At 52.9% G+C, this 14,335-nt stretch overlaps 5 protein-coding genes across 5 annotated transcripts; 4 read left to right on the top strand and 1 right to left on the bottom strand.

The window, feature by feature from the left end:
- Positions 1-159: 159 nt before the first annotated feature.
- P152DRAFT_458626 (uncharacterized protein) lies at positions 160-903 on the bottom strand. The gene is made up of 4 exons (XM_033679506.1): positions 761-903; positions 613-709; positions 412-512; positions 160-359 (listed from the first exon to the last, which is right to left on the bottom strand). The coding sequence occupies exons 1-4, from the start codon at positions 806-808 to the stop codon at positions 339-341; spliced, it is 267 nt and encodes an 88-aa protein (XP_033533866.1). The 5' UTR covers positions 809-903; the 3' UTR covers positions 160-338.
- A 183-nt stretch (positions 904-1,086) lies between these two features.
- On the top strand, positions 1,087-3,713 carry P152DRAFT_514398 (cytochrome P450 monooxygenase). The gene is made up of 4 exons (XM_033682857.1): positions 1,087-2,135; positions 2,193-2,410; positions 2,460-3,018; positions 3,089-3,713. The coding sequence occupies exons 1-4, from the start codon at positions 1,367-1,369 to the stop codon at positions 3,229-3,231; spliced, it is 1,689 nt and encodes a 562-aa protein (XP_033533867.1). The 5' UTR covers positions 1,087-1,366; the 3' UTR covers positions 3,232-3,713.
- A 1,098-nt stretch (positions 3,714-4,811) lies between these two features.
- On the top strand, positions 4,812-7,721 carry P152DRAFT_397733 (uncharacterized protein; the record flags this gene model as incomplete). The annotated part of the gene is made up of 3 exons (XM_033676423.1): positions 4,812-5,125; positions 5,177-6,254; positions 6,306-7,721. The coding sequence occupies 3 exons, from the start codon at positions 4,812-4,814 to the stop codon at positions 7,719-7,721; spliced, it is 2,808 nt and encodes a 935-aa protein (XP_033533868.1).
- A 1,616-nt stretch (positions 7,722-9,337) lies between these two features.
- P152DRAFT_458631 (uncharacterized protein) lies at positions 9,338-9,867 on the top strand. The gene has a single exon (XM_033679507.1). It carries the CDS (start codon positions 9,493-9,495, stop codon positions 9,658-9,660), a length of 168 nt encoding a protein of 55 aa, XP_033533869.1. The 5' UTR covers positions 9,338-9,492; the 3' UTR covers positions 9,661-9,867.
- Positions 9,868-12,884: 3,017 nt separating this feature from the next.
- On the top strand, positions 12,885-14,234 carry P152DRAFT_473950 (uncharacterized protein; the record flags this gene model as incomplete). Its single annotated transcript, XM_033681284.1, has 8 exons — positions 12,885-12,976; positions 13,049-13,119; positions 13,171-13,237; positions 13,288-13,427; positions 13,473-13,557; positions 13,606-13,658; positions 13,708-13,816; positions 13,868-14,234. The coding sequence occupies 8 exons, from the start codon at positions 12,885-12,887 to the stop codon at positions 14,232-14,234; spliced, it is 984 nt and encodes a 327-aa protein (XP_033533870.1).
- Between the last annotated feature and the right edge of the window lie 101 nt (positions 14,235-14,335).

The following is a 14,335-nucleotide window of genomic DNA, read 5'->3' on the forward strand; positions in this document are numbered from 1 at the left end:
ACAGAGGGTCGGGGTATGTCTTAGTAAGACATCGAAAGGCTTGGGCGAAACCGGTGAATACACCATATCGCTCCCCTCTACAGTGAATCATTCACCAGTCAAAACACACATTGGGGAACGTATCTACTCTCTTCGGTATGAATTTGGGTTTCCGAACTACATCTTAGTTCTAAAAGAGGACCTGGTAAATGTATTCAGAGTAATTGCATTCAATTGGCATGGCCTCGGGTATGCTCCCTATGTACAAGGCATCGGCTTCCTCGACAACCAGCCACATAAAAACCCCAACTCCGTATCCATGTATCATAGGCTAAATGCGTAGCAACTTTATGCAGCTTTCAGGAGAAGCGCTTCTCGACCTGGCAAGCTGTTAATGCCAACTCTTTCAAGCTGGGGGACTGGAAAACTCACCCTCCAAGCATTGTTGAACTCGAATCCTTCCGGGGCCGCTGCTTTATCGGTCTGGCCACGAAGGAAACCGGTTAATCGTCGATCGCGTTGCATCACTAGATCTGTTAGCGGAGGGCGCGAGAACGGAATACCGGTCGAGTATACTTTGCTGTGATACTGTTAGCAACCATCTCCCAAAGATCAAAACCCAATTGCATGAACGAACGCTGTCCCATCGATCAACACCTCTCCTTCCTTTCTTGCCTCCGTTCTGTATGCGCTGAACGTGTAGAAGGCCCGCTCCGGAGATTCCAAAGAACTAAGGTCGTGTTAACAGTCTCGATTGCAGCGGATTCTACTTGGGACATACGGTGACTATGACGGCATACGGTAGTAAGGCTTCGAATGGAATCGCCATCGTGACTGAAACCTCGCGCAGGCGGACTAATTGATGGTTGTAGATTAAAAGTAAGGTGCCAAATGGATTCGGATTTCGGAAGCTTGATGTCTTTCCGGCTCGTTGCGATGAGCTCGAATCGTGATGATGTTGATTGGATGATGGACGCTGGACCTTTCACGTGACCTCAGCTATCAAGCCCCAGTTTCTGCCTTAGGCTCTAATATTATTCGCCTTCAATTCGGCTTCGCTGATACAATCTGTTGATCCAACTGCATACATATGGACAACGCACAACCAGATGTTACAGTTTCTACTAGCTGTTCGATTGCACTGAAGCGGAGCCACTGTGAAAATCTGAAGGCGGCGAGGTGGAGCTCGAGATAAGAACGGTAGCTGCAGCTATGAGTCTGATGACCTTTATCAGAAAGATGTCTGTCGTGCGGCTACTGTATGTTACAGCTATATGTGTGGCTACAGCTCCCCACCATGTCGGGTCTCATTCCAACCCCATCTCTGGCACTCCGGTCCATGGAGAAATTAAGTCGTTCAGCTTATTAACAGGTGTATTGATCCAGAATGCTATCAGAATCCGCCCCATTCGCTCCTACGTTGGCCGTTCTAACGGTCATTCTCTTCCTGTTGTACAAATATGTTGTGCATCCAGCGTTGTTCTCCCCGCTATCACGGATCCCCGGCGCTCACTGGAGCACATCTCTCAGTCCCGTCTGGATACTATGGACGAGATATAAGAGTATGGAAATCCGCACATTACACCAGAAACATCACCAATTGGGACCGGTGATCCGTCTGGGGCCAAATGATATTAGCGTGAACTGCGTCAAGGGCGGCATATCGACGGTTTATGCCGGAGGATTCGAGAAGCATGCGTGGTACTCGAACCTTTTTAACAACTATGGCGTGCCGAACATGTTTTCGACTTGCCAAGGGCGGCCGCATTCGGTCCGCAAGAGAATGATGTCGAACGTCTACTCGAAGTCATACATGCATGGCTCCAAAGCAATGATCGAGATTACCACCGAATTAATCTACCGGCGGCTATTGGTGAGATTTGAGGAATATTCCAGCACCGGTAAAGATGTAGACATCTACAAAGTTTCCAGTGCCATTACCATGGATTTTGTGACCGCATTTTTGTTCGGGCTGGCATCGAGCTCGAACTTGACGATGGACGATGAGAGGAGAGACTGGTTTCTGGAACTGTATAACAGTCGACGGAAGTATAACTTCTGGCCTCACGAGCTTCCCAATCTTACAAAAATTGCGAAATGGGCTTGTGTACCGCTGGTTCCTAAGTGGGTGGATGGGGCCAACGCGACCATCGAATGTGAGTTTAACCAGTATTCCTAATGAACGAAGAACGGGAATGGGTGACAGTGTCTAGCATGGACTCTGGAAATGTGCGATGGGGCATCAAAAGCCGTCGGCCAGCAGCCTTCCTCCAAGATCGCCCCTAGCTCTCCCGATTTTCCCATCGTATATGCGCAACTTGATTCGGCTATCCGCGATGGAAGATCGAAACAAGATATGGACTCAGACCTAGCTCTATCTCCACTACAGCGTCTCACAATCGCCAGTGAGATGCTCGACCAGCTCGCCGCCGTAAGCGTACTTCGAACATCGAGATCGACCAATAAAGTAACCCCTCTAGGGCTTCGATACGTCCGGAATAACGCTCACGTACGCCATCCACGAACTCAGCCACCATCCTCATCTACAAAATCTCCTCCGCTCCTCCCTCACCACCCTCACCCCGCCCATCACCCCCCTCTCCACTCCTTCCCTCCCCTCCCCAAAAGCCCTCGACGCCCTCCCCCTCCTCCACGCCATCCTCTACGAGACCCTCCGCCTTCACGCCGCGATCCCCGGGGCGCAGCCGCGGATTACCCCCGGAAAACCCTGCATTCTCGGCACCGCGGCGAATGGCGGGGAGTATTTCGATATCCCTGCGGGCGTACGCATCAGCGCACAGGCGTGGAGTCTTCATCGGAATGAAGAGGTGTTTCCGCAGGCTGAGGAGTGGCGGGTTGGGAGATGGTTGAAGTGGAGGGATGAGAGCGGACGAGCAGGGGAGGTGGTGGACGTGGAGATGGTGGGGGTTGGGGAGTTGCGGTGGTTAGAGGTGCGGAATGATGTAGAGATGAATCGGTGGTTCTGGGCGTTCGGGAGTGGTGGGCGGATGTGCATTGGCAGTAACCTGGCCATGTATCGTGAGTATATCCCGGGTCGTTCGTGGGATTGGTATCCTGCTGCGAACTTGCTTCTCTGATGCTTATGCAGAGATGAAGTCCATCATGGCGTGCTTGTATGGCAATTTTACGACGAGGATCGTTGATGACGAGGGCATTGAGCAGAGGGATGCGTACACGGCTCCTCCAAAGGGTGAGAAACTGATAATCCGGCTTGAGGCCTCAGCTATTTGAACACCTTTCAAAGAGATCATGGGGACAAGGCGATCGCTGCAGGCGTCATAATCACTGTTATGAGCGCTAGCTGAGATGGCCGGTACATTTTCAAATACAGCCGGTTACAGGCGGTTTGAGCCTGTCGTACAATCATTTTAACTGCTTCTTCCCTACCCCTGGCTTTTACGCGTCCTTCAATCTTTACTTTTCGCCCTCTGCTTTTGGCTTCCGTGAGCAGCCATCACGAATTGTACTCGCTCTTCCAGGTCTTGTAAATCCCGAGACAATATCACATAGTCAATCCCCTGCACGTCAAGCAATCTCCGAAAACTCGCATCGACATTCGCCTAGTCCTCGTTGTCTTTCGGCATCAATCGCGTCCCGTCGTCAACCAGCCAAGTGCCTCCAGTCTCGCAGAGAATCACAGTCCCGGATCTCATGTTGTCAGCCATTAGCGTCCATATTAGAGAGGCAAGCAGCTTTCGGGCTGACTCCGCTCCCACAAAAATCTCTACGGATGCAATCAGATCTATCCCGGACCGGTCAGGAATGAACCATTGCTTCCTCGAACCGCTTAACGTCGCAGATTCGGCTTCGAATTAAGCTTCGAGGATCCTTTTGTTATGACACGTGCGAAAGCGGGTGTCATCATTGTTGGCGACCGGGCTACATTGACAAGGACCGGAAACATCGATGGTCATAGTAACAGTAAGGCTGTTTGGCGACGTCTACTTGACCGCTGCACTGAAATCGAATTGCCTAAATAATCTAGTCACGTCGTAGACACGATGAGCTTCTATAGAGGATTTCTACAAGTGTAAGGTTTGTCGCACGGAATGAAGTGCCAGCGACAGACTCATTGAGTAGAGTAAAATACACAGTGCTACTCCGTAGACATCCAAGCAATCGGACCATCAATTACAGACTATCAAATGTTTTAGAATTTGATGGGTGAAGACTGAAGAGTGAAGAGTGAGGATGGGGTGTGGTCTTCGTCTCCACTTGAGACAAGGGTTCGATCTAACACGTGCCTTAGCACGTGACATTAAGTATAATATTCCACGTGACATATATTTAGCGCCTTGGCGACCCTGACATCGCGTTCGGCTCAATCTGATGTCCCCTGTCGCACCTGTATCGTGAATGTGGAGCTTCGTCGCGCTCACTCGGCTTCATTCTCGCCAGCGAGGGACCTGTTCAAGTGCTGATATCACCCAGAATCTTATATAGCGCGTATCCGGTGTCTATCATACACTGCCAGCCGGAATCTGTCACCCACCCCTCCCCCAGCGCCTCCAATCGCCACACTACGACGAACCGCCGAATGGACTCATAACATTGCGCCAACACCCGAAACGGCACCCCCTTCCCATGTACTTCGAATATTACCCTCTGGTGGGTTGCTCAGTAGCGATACTGAGTCCGTCGTAGCTGTGGATTTCTTCACTTCCCGACTGAAGACGGCGGTGACCTACGCTATGGCTTCAGAGCCTAGCAGGGAGATAATAGAGGGGGAGGACGTAGACGCGATTGGAAGTGATGCGGATGGGGAATATGATGAGGAAGACCATATGGAGGCTCGCGATGGCGCGCCACAGATGAATGGGGATAAGCATGATTTAGAAGACAGGATAGGCGACGATACGTCAGACGCAGATGCAGAAGGAGAGGAAGACGACGACCAGGATATGAACGCACCCGTTGGCGCGGTGAAGGTGCCCAAGGATGACGAAACGGCCGACGAAAGCGCAGCGGAAGAGGCGATAGATGACCAATCGTCAGCCTCGAGCAGGCACAGTGGCAGTGATGAAAGCGAGACAAGTGACGAATCTGAAGAAGAGAATGAATGGGAAGAAGAAAGCGAAGGAGCTGATGATGCTGTGGAGGAAATCCGTGACTCGAATCTTTGCATGTGAGTTGGGTCGGGAGCATTCGAGGCGGGACGCATGCTAACAGAGAACAGTTTCTGCCGCCAGGACGAAGAACATGACCCAAGCGAGGAGTTCGAAGAGTATCTCTCCTGTGTTGTTTGTGGAAATAACTCCCACCGCCAATGTGCACGGAACGAAAACGCACTGGTATCAAACGACGACGCAGACAAGTGGCGCTGCCTTACATGTGTTGAGAACGGCTTGGAAGCAGACAATGACGCAATGGAAAACTCGTCGACAAGGCGTGCATCCGCACCTCAAATTACTCGGGATCTACTGCCGGCATTGCGGGGAAGCATGAATCCCGATAGCCACTCGATGTTCAACTCGTTGATCCTCGATGATGACCCCATGGATGGCTCACGTTCCTTGCGAAAGAGGAAATCATCAGACGTAGAACCGTCTTCGAGGCCGCTGCGGAAGCGCCTGAGACCTTCTGATGATGAAGCATCGCAGAACGGGGATGCTAGCACTGGAGCTGGCTCTGCTCTGAGTTCGAGACCGAGGCGGACTAGAAAAGTCGCCGCGCCTTTGGCAAAAATCGTCCATGAAGGTCCGGCAAGCATCATCGTTGCTCTATCATTAGACCCGGCCCGCATGCACAAAATACTAAGTAGTCGGCCGAGGAAACGAAGAACCTACAATCGCCCTCGGCGGCAGCGTAGCCCTCCATTTCCCGAAATCGAAGAATCGCATTACCCGTCAATTCCACTCACGTTGGGTCCGCAACTCTTCAGCCTCCACGATCGAGACATGGATGATTCCAAGTCGAAACCTTACGGCGGGATCTTGAACGAGGCTGAAGCAGACACCTCGAAGACGTTCCCTTATACCGCTGACAGGAAGAAATTCGAGGACGCAAGACTAAAAGCAGAAGAGGACTGGAAACGGAAAATGACAGCACTTTATGCTGGCCAGGAGTTTCAGCGCCCCTATCACAAGCCTTCAGCGACAGCCAGTAAGGTCAAGAGCATCAACTTTGGTGGCTATGACATTGACACATGGCATGCCGCTCCGTACCCGGAGGAGTATAGCAAGAACAAGATTCTCTACATCTGTGAGTTCTGCTTGAAGTATATGAGCTCGGACTATGTTGCTTGGAGACACAAGGTAAGCCTGAATCAAGCGTAATCGAAGCTCATATTTGGCTAACATTCATAGCTCAAATGTCCTGCTAAACATCCTCCGGGTGACGAGATCTACCGCGATGGGAGGTACTCCTTCTTTGAAGTCGACGGGCGAAAGAATCCGGTATACTGCCAGAATCTCTGCCTACTGGCGAAACTATTCCTTGGGTCCAAAACTCTCTACTACGATGTCGAGCCATTCCTGTTCTACATCATGACGGAAAACGACGAGTATGGCTGCCATTTTGTGGGCTATTTCTCCAAGGAGAAACGACCTAGTAGCTTGAACAATGTTTCTTGCATCCTGGTTCTCCCAATTTTTCAAAGAAAGGGCTTTGGGCATATGCTCATTGATTTCTCCTACCTTCTCACACGCGTCGAGGAAAAAACAGGTTCACCCGAGAAACCGCTTTCGGACATGGGCCTCGTTTCTTATCGGAACTACTGGCGACTCATTCTTTGCCAGCATTTGATGGACCAAAAGGCCCCACTCAGCATCACTGACATTGCGGAACGAACGGGCATGACCGCCGACGACATCATCTCCGCGCTGGAAGGCTTACGAGCTCTTGTCCGCGACCCCGTCACCAAAACCTACGCGCTCCGCATCGACTATAAATATTTCCAAGAGTACATCAATAAGCACGAAGCGAAGAAATGGCCGAAACTCAACCCCGACGCCCTCGTTTGGGTTCCCTACGTCATGGGCCGCAGCAACCTCGCCCACTACGAAGACGCGCCCCAGATGCACACCGTCGCCCAGCGCGAGGAAGAGCACGAACCCGCCGAATTCCCTGAAGAAGGCGTGCAGCAGCAGCTCGCGCGAAGCACCGAGCCGTCACACGAACGAGACACTAACGGCATCCAGGACAGCCCCATGGATCTCACCCCCTACGATGACGCCGACCGCTCCCTCGCGCGCACCCCTTCCAACGGCTTCGACCACCCCAACGGCTACAGCTCCATGTCTCCCTCCCGCTCCCAGCCGGGGACCCCGCTCCCTAACGGCATCCACACCGAGGGCAGTGCCTCCTTCGCGATTCCGCCGTCGCGCTTCGAGATCTTCCCGCCAGTTCCGGGAACCACAACGCGGCGGCGGCCGGGGCGACCGTTCGGGTCGCGGAGGAGGACGGGCACACCGGTGAGGAGGAATAGTGGGAAGGTGATGGGGGTGGGGTCGGGAGGGGTGTTTGAGACGCCGGTGATGGGCGGGGCGTTGAGGCGGACGAGGAGTAAGTTGGGGGAGGTGGTGAATGGGGCGGGCGAGGAGGAGGGAGGGGAGGGGAAGGGGAGGCATGCGCAGGTGAACGGAGATGGCGACGGTGATGGGGAACAAAGTGGTGCGCGTGCGAAGGAGGTGAACGAGCGGAACAGTGATGGGGAGGCGGATGCGGAGGGGGAGGACGTCACGATGGAGGACGCTGGGCAGGGTGTGGAGGAACATGACTAATGCATCGGATACAGAATTAGGATTGCCTTAGGACTCCATGCCATTGAATACCACATCATTTACTGGGCATCGGACGCTCCCTTACCCCTTTCAAGTTCCGTTTGAAAAGTCCGTAATGTCCGCCATCGTCTCCCTGCCAGGTTCCGCTCGTTTCGGGCACCCCAGCCGCGCCTTTTCGAACGACCTCACGAACAACCAGACCGCTCCCAACAACAAACCCGCCCGATGGAGATGCTGTCAGGCGATATCCTGCGGCTTTTCGAACCGCGTTCGCTGCAGCTAGCCATTTGCGGACGGGGATGAAACCCAGGTGGACGCGGTTGGGTAACGTCGCACGAAAAGGCTTCATGAGGTTCGAGCGACGGGATGGTGCAGGACAATGGTTTTCTTTCTGTCCGAGTGTCCACTGTCCAACACGGGTTTCCGGGCGGTTGGGGAGGTTCGCATGGGCGCTGGAAGCTCTCTACGTTGCGGACGCCGCGCTGCGTTGAAGGGCATTTCCAGCTTGGAGGACGGGTTGTGCCACGGAGGGTGGTCGACGGTCTGGATGGGTTGCGATTAAGCGAGGTACACTGCTTTCCGTACCCTGCCCAAGTTGGTGCATCACACATGACCAGCTAGGGCATCAGCTTTTGCTGTAATATCGATTATTTCTGTTCCTCCTTGCATGCTTTACGTGAAATGGGACCTTCATGCCGTTCTTCTGACCGAAAGACAGATCGACGAGCACAAGCGAGGTGGAATGAGGTTCGCCACACCGGGTATCCCAATGTCACGGAAACGATCCAATGTTCGTGTATCAATAGATTGATCAGATATATGGTCGTCTCACTCTACATCTGACCGTTCTAGGTAGAAGTACACGTGCTCATTGATAAAGCAAGGAGAGGTCCAGACCGGGACATGCGACACTCACTCAACGACAGACCAAAAGGGTGGAACCGGAGCCGAGCGTCGCCTAACCGTCGCGATCTATAGAATCCGATTGCTAAGATGATGTATCGGAGAATTCCATTGGACGTGGTTGCGTGTTTCGGGATCTCCTATATTGCCAGGAATGAATTCCTCGAGGTGGTTCCTGGAAACGATTAATATACATGTATGCAGCGAAGCCAAGGGCAAGGGCTAGGGCCGCTGTGGACGACGTTAGCCGCCTGGATGGTAAAGAAGGACGCAAGGATGACCAGATGAGTGAGGATGGAGGCATATTTTGAGTCGATATTGAAACGATATTGAAGGACAAGCTTGGCATTATAGTCAGGGGTCACAATAGGAGGTCGATCCCATCACGGAGTATTCAGCTGCCCATCGCTGGAATGACATTTAGATGAAGGCAAAATGGCGACACTGGATCATCACGGAGTTGGCGAATCATGGGATTGGCGGATAGAGTGTTGATGATTCGGAGCAGGTCAGCCTGACCTTCGCCCAATCTCCATAGACGACCACGTATCTCAGCAATTGACTTTGCCGCAAGTCATATTGACATGAAGTGACCGCAATGATGAGGTGTATTGACCTTCATGATATGGAGATGAGATGAATGCGGCGAGACATCCGAAGACGATGGGGACAATCGCCATTTGGACCAGGATATTCCAATCTCTCGTGACCGGTGGTTGATCCTTCGGACCTTCGCCTCAACTCACTGCCAGCTGCAAGAGCGCATTTTGCAGCTGGACCGACCGACGAGATTACTTGATGGACTTGGACTTATTTCTCTGAAATATGAAATCCTAGTGCTCTCCACATGTCGTCATGACGGTGAACAATGCCCTCTCACCCTCAGGGGGCCATCTTACCGATTCCGGGCTCAAATGAGCCGACTTGCCCCAGGTTGGAGTGGCACGACGATCGCAAGCACAACAAGGCGAGACGAGATCTGAAGGAAGGAGTGGATCCCCTGATCTGGGACATTGACATGAGAAGAATCCGATAGATGAATCGATCAAACCCAAACGCATCTGGAAGAAGCGGATGTTTTCGCCCATCAGCGTCCAAGTCGTCCAATTCGTTTGGAGTCCTAGGAAGCACAGGGGCCGTCGAAACTGTTTCATAAACGAGCGATCTGTTACCATTGGCCCGGATCAGATCAAGTATCCGCTTGCTATAGGGCTAATTGCTGGTCAAGACGGTCTTATTGCAATATTTGCCCATCTCGTATTGCATGTGAAATTTTTAGTAGACGAAGATTGATCTCGAATTAACGCCGCCAGCAGAACCAGCGACATCCAACACGCGCACAGCACAACAAACCTGAATGCTCTCTAGCTAGGGTTTCTCATCGGGTTCGGAATCTCTTTCGATGCACAACCACCGCGTTTACCAATCCCGATGCGTTTAGGCGCAGACACTTCCGGGCCCTGTGCAATGGTTGACCACGGTGACTCCCAACGAAATCCGCTTTCCATTCTCGCCGCCGTCGCCCTTCCAGTTTCCACGGTCCTATTACGAGACTTCCATGGCGTGGACCTGATTCGCGTCTGTGGTAAATGTGAGCAATCAGTTCTGCAAGTGAGGCAGGGGACTGCCGCCTCTTACGGGAGCGGTTACGATTGGCTGGGTCCCGCCGTGATATATATGCTGTATGCGGTAGATTGACCAGTTGCAGCAGAATGATAGCAGTGGGTTTGACGGTAGCTGGACTGCCCCAAGCTCTCCATTTGGTCTCGATGCCTTTCCCTGCAGATGATTCCGCCCTGCAGGGCGTCTATTACGACTCCACTACGCATCCTGCTGCCCATGCCTTGCTGCATGACCCTGAGATTGCCGTTGAAGACCCATGTGCAACTTCGACGGTCCATCATGGCTCCGCTGATGCTGTCTGGCTGTGCCGCACTAGGAGATGCCTGTCTTAATGCCCGTCGGAGCCGCTGTCATGACTGGGGCATTGACTTGGGACCATTCTGAACATGAACTTCTGAGGCTTCGTCACGGTTTGATATCTCCTCGTCTTCCATTTTCCTGCCTTTCTGTTGGATTGAATTGGACCTTTCCGGTCTGCTCGGTCCGTCTCCATCGGCGGCAGATTTAAGACGGTTTATGTGGGGCAATCCGCCGAGAGAGCTTCGTCCTGTTCGTCCGTTTGCAAGTACGTTGTAGGGCCGAGTCGCAGGAAACCAGTCGTTGTGAACCGGTTGGCGAACGTCTTTAAGAATATTCTGGCGAAGCGTGGCGCATCGTGCCTATACTCCCTGACCGAATGAGGCCGTCGACGCATCTGATACTGGACGGATAAGACCATTGTCTCGACCATCACACCTTGGCCCTCGCCTTGCGAAACCATCAGTCAAGAGAAGGAGGAAACCGGAGATTAGTCCATCCACACGTTGTTGTCACTGCGAGATTGCAAGAAGTCCAGCCGAATCTCAGAAGTCAGGTATGCGAGCAGATTTCCGGAGTTTGGAACCGAAAACTTCTAGCCCGATCCCCCCTCGCCGGCCCGAAACTCTATCGCCGAGACTCCAGCGTGAAGATTGCCCATTCGCCAGACCGAGAGCGCCTATCAAGCCCATTGCTAGGCCCTCCGGGGTTGCTGCTGGGGAGGAGCGGCAGCTACGGCGCGAGCGGAGAGGCGCATCGTCTAACGGGCATCTAAACTGTGGAGTCGGTTTGACTTTCAAGAGCACTGGGGAGCACCGCCAGTACTTGCTCAGGAACAGGAAGTGGAAATTTCCGATATCGAGAGCCTCCACCACCTCCGCATACAGTATATAACGATATCTACAACCTAAGACCTAAGGCCCTGACATCTTAAGTGAGCGCCCGAGAGCACACCAGAGGACTTGAGAGCACATGACATCGGTTGTCGTCGCAATTGCGCTCCTTCCAACTCTGGGCTGTACGATCGCACCTGCCTCCTGCAAGGCTGAAACCCGTGGCTCACGACTTCACGACTTCACGATTTTCCTCCAACGACAACAAGGACCACCGATCATCATCGACGGGGTCTCCCTTGGACTTTCTTTCGTTCGGCCGGGGCATCTTCATTCAGGATCGAGTAGTCCGGATTGACTAGTCCTAGCGTCCCGATTACGAATCCATTCATTTCCTCAAGGGCTCAAGATACATTCCTTTGGTTGAAACCAACTGTTCTCACTAGCAGACACTTTACTGCCTGCGTCGATTCCGTCACGGAGGCAGCCAGTCTATTCCTCTTTCTACTGTCCACGGGAAGGCTCGAAGAGTTCCCTTTGTCACAAGATCCTTCTCGATTGGGAACAAGAAAGAGCTCATATTGACGTCGAGAAAGGGCGTCTGGACCCGGAATTTGCCCTTTCTCTGTCACACGCTTGACTGCTTTGAGCATATCTGGAGTTGAACGGAATACCTTTTACCATAGTACTTCGTGGGCTGACCTGGCCGGTGAAAACACGTTATTGGTTGGCGTCACTCGGATACTGGAACGAGTTCCCCATCGGGCCCAACAACTGCGGGTGCTGGTGCGGATATTGGTCGTCGCGGGGCTCTAAAACCGCCTTCCCGAGCGTCTACCAAAGTAAATCCTAGCTACACCTTTAGCTACACTGTGACGCGTTCAGCTTGTGATCTTCGCGTCAGTTTTTGATCTGGGTTCATTAGAGGTAACACGACCGTTCTCAAGAAAGGCTCCTGGAGGATTTCGAGTGGTTCACGAGAGGATCGCATACAGCTCCGCCACGCCCCTTTTCTAGTTGAATTATCCCGCAGCCCCCCTACGGCATCTTCATTGTGTGGCGATCAGTCCTGAGAGTGGGGTGTACCAGCAACTCCACCCGATATAAACTTCAAGATACCTTCAACGGCACTTTCCGGTCGTTGTGGGAAGTCGTTTCCAAATTGTCCCTACCCACCGGATCCGGTCGTGGATTCTCAGCTCGATGAAGTGCTGCAATCGAAATTGTGGTACTCAGCCGCCCTCTTCCCCAAACTTGGTACAGCTCAGTCACATTTGGGTCTCGAATGTCCCGTTCTCCCAGCACCTGCAACAGTCATCTCCATCACTGGCACCCGCCCTTATAAGCCCTCAAGGCCTCGGGAGCTGTGTCGCATCCATATCGTCACCCATAATCAACATCCGGCTATCTTATTCTTCCATCAGTCGATCAGTTATTCCTTCCGCGGCAGCTTTCTCTAAGCAGAGACCACTTCGTCCCTTCAGGTGCCCCTACGGGTCTTTCCAAGATGAATCAAATGAACCCTGGGATGTACCAGCAGCAGCCATATCCTGTGTACGGAATCGTACAGCCGAGTCCAGCGTATAGACCGCTGGAAAGGTGCGCTAGAAATCCGTCGCGGGCGCCATTATTGCAAAACAGCAACTCATCAACTAACCGGGACACTTACAGTCGAGATGTGCGGTTGCTCGTTCGGCAGCAGCCGAAAGAAGCTCTGGTAGCCGTCGAAGGGAAGGAGAAGGGTACTTCGTCCTCTCGCCGAACGCTCCGAAGCATCGCTAACCGCAGGCCAGGGCGCAAACCCGTCGATCCCCCTCCCTTCGTGCAGCTTGTCGTGCATCAGCAAGCCGATCCTTCTTCGTGAGTAGAGAATCTACACTGAGCGACGTAGCATTAGCTGACTGCTCCAGGGTGTACCTCTCCAACCCGTATCTGTTTTGCGTGGCATCACTGTATGACAAGACAGGACGAGTCCCGGCGAACAGTGGCAAAGCACTTACAGGAACTCTGGTTTCATCATTACACCGGGTGAAAGATACCGATAACAATGGTAAGCACCCCGTTACCGTTCAAGAACCCAGACTGACCCTCCAAGATGGTGGCTTCTTCGTCTTCGGTGACGTTTCAGTGAAGCTCCCAGGAGAACACGTCTTATGCTTTACGCTCTACGATTATCGAAAGTGAGCAATCACGCATTGCGTCCAAGACACCATTCTAATACTTCCTAGGGAGGAAGGCGCTGCCTTCAAATTATGCCAGGGCTTCTCAGAGCCCTTCAAAGGTAGGATCGGTGGAGTTATTCTCAATGGTCCAAACTAATTCAAGGACAGTCGTAACCCAGAAGGAGTTCCGCGGACTGGATGAGTCGACATATCTGTCCCGAGCCTTCTCTGATCAGGGGATTCGACTCCGGCTCCGCAAAGAACCTCGCGCCTTCGGGTCAGTCTCCTCAGTGCATCCTGCACGCTCCAGAACGCTAACCACCTCTAGCAGGCCAACCAAGCGCGGTTTCAAGGACACAGTAGAGGCGCCAGAGCAGGGCGAAGCCGAGCACTCGTTTGTGACCGACTTCAATGCGGACCCTCTGGACCCGGAGCGAACGCCCAAACGCGCGCGAACCATGGGCTCCGATCAGTACGACTTCGCGGGCGGGATGCCACGCGACTGGGCGCTGCCCGACCCTAGGGATAGCCAGGGACAGGTCTTCAACTCGATGACATCGCTTGCGGAGCCGTTCCCCAGACAGGAGCCGTACGCACGACCGGAGTTCGCAAGACAGGGACAGGGATATCCGGATATCAGTGGGGTCGGGGGCCTAGACTTGTATCAGTCTGATGTATTCTATCCTGGCCAATGAATCAAATGAAATGAAATTTTAATACATTAAACGATGGATTTCCTCAACCATGTGTAATTACTCATCATGTTTTCAGTAAGCTGACAGTCTCTCGCCGTCGT

The sequence above is a fragment of the Eremomyces bilateralis genome, assembly GCF_010015585.1.
Source record: "Eremomyces bilateralis CBS 781.70 unplaced genomic scaffold P152scaffold_10, whole genome shotgun sequence".
Classification (NCBI taxonomy): domain Eukaryota; kingdom Fungi; phylum Ascomycota; class Dothideomycetes; order Eremomycetales; family Eremomycetaceae; genus Eremomyces; species Eremomyces bilateralis.

Bases quoted from the DNA above. Each gene is read 5' to 3' on its own strand.
- P152DRAFT_458626 (XM_033679506.1), bottom strand. From the start codon at position 808: ATGGCGATTCCATTCGAAGCCTTACTACCGTATGCCGTCATAGTCACC. The intron at 710-760 runs GTATGTCCCAAG...ACACGACCTTAG, and splicing joins CGTATGCCGTCATAGTCACC to TTCTTTGGAATCTCCGGAGC. The intron at 513-612 runs GTTCATGCAATT...CTCCGCTAACAG, and splicing joins TGATCGATGGGACAGCGTTC to ATCTAGTGATGCAACGCGAT.
- P152DRAFT_514398 (XM_033682857.1), top strand. From the start codon at position 1,367: ATGCTATCAGAATCCGCCCCATTCGCTCCTACGTTGGCCGTTCTAACG. The intron at 2,136-2,192 runs GTGAGTTTAACC...GACAGTGTCTAG, and splicing joins GGCCAACGCGACCATCGAAT to CATGGACTCTGGAAATGTGC. The intron at 2,411-2,459 runs GTAAGCGTACTT...TAACCCCTCTAG, and splicing joins TGCTCGACCAGCTCGCCGCC to GGCTTCGATACGTCCGGAAT.
- P152DRAFT_458631 (XM_033679507.1), top strand. From the start codon at position 9,493: ATGCCCTCTCACCCTCAGGGGGCCATCTTACCGATTCCGGGCTCAAAT.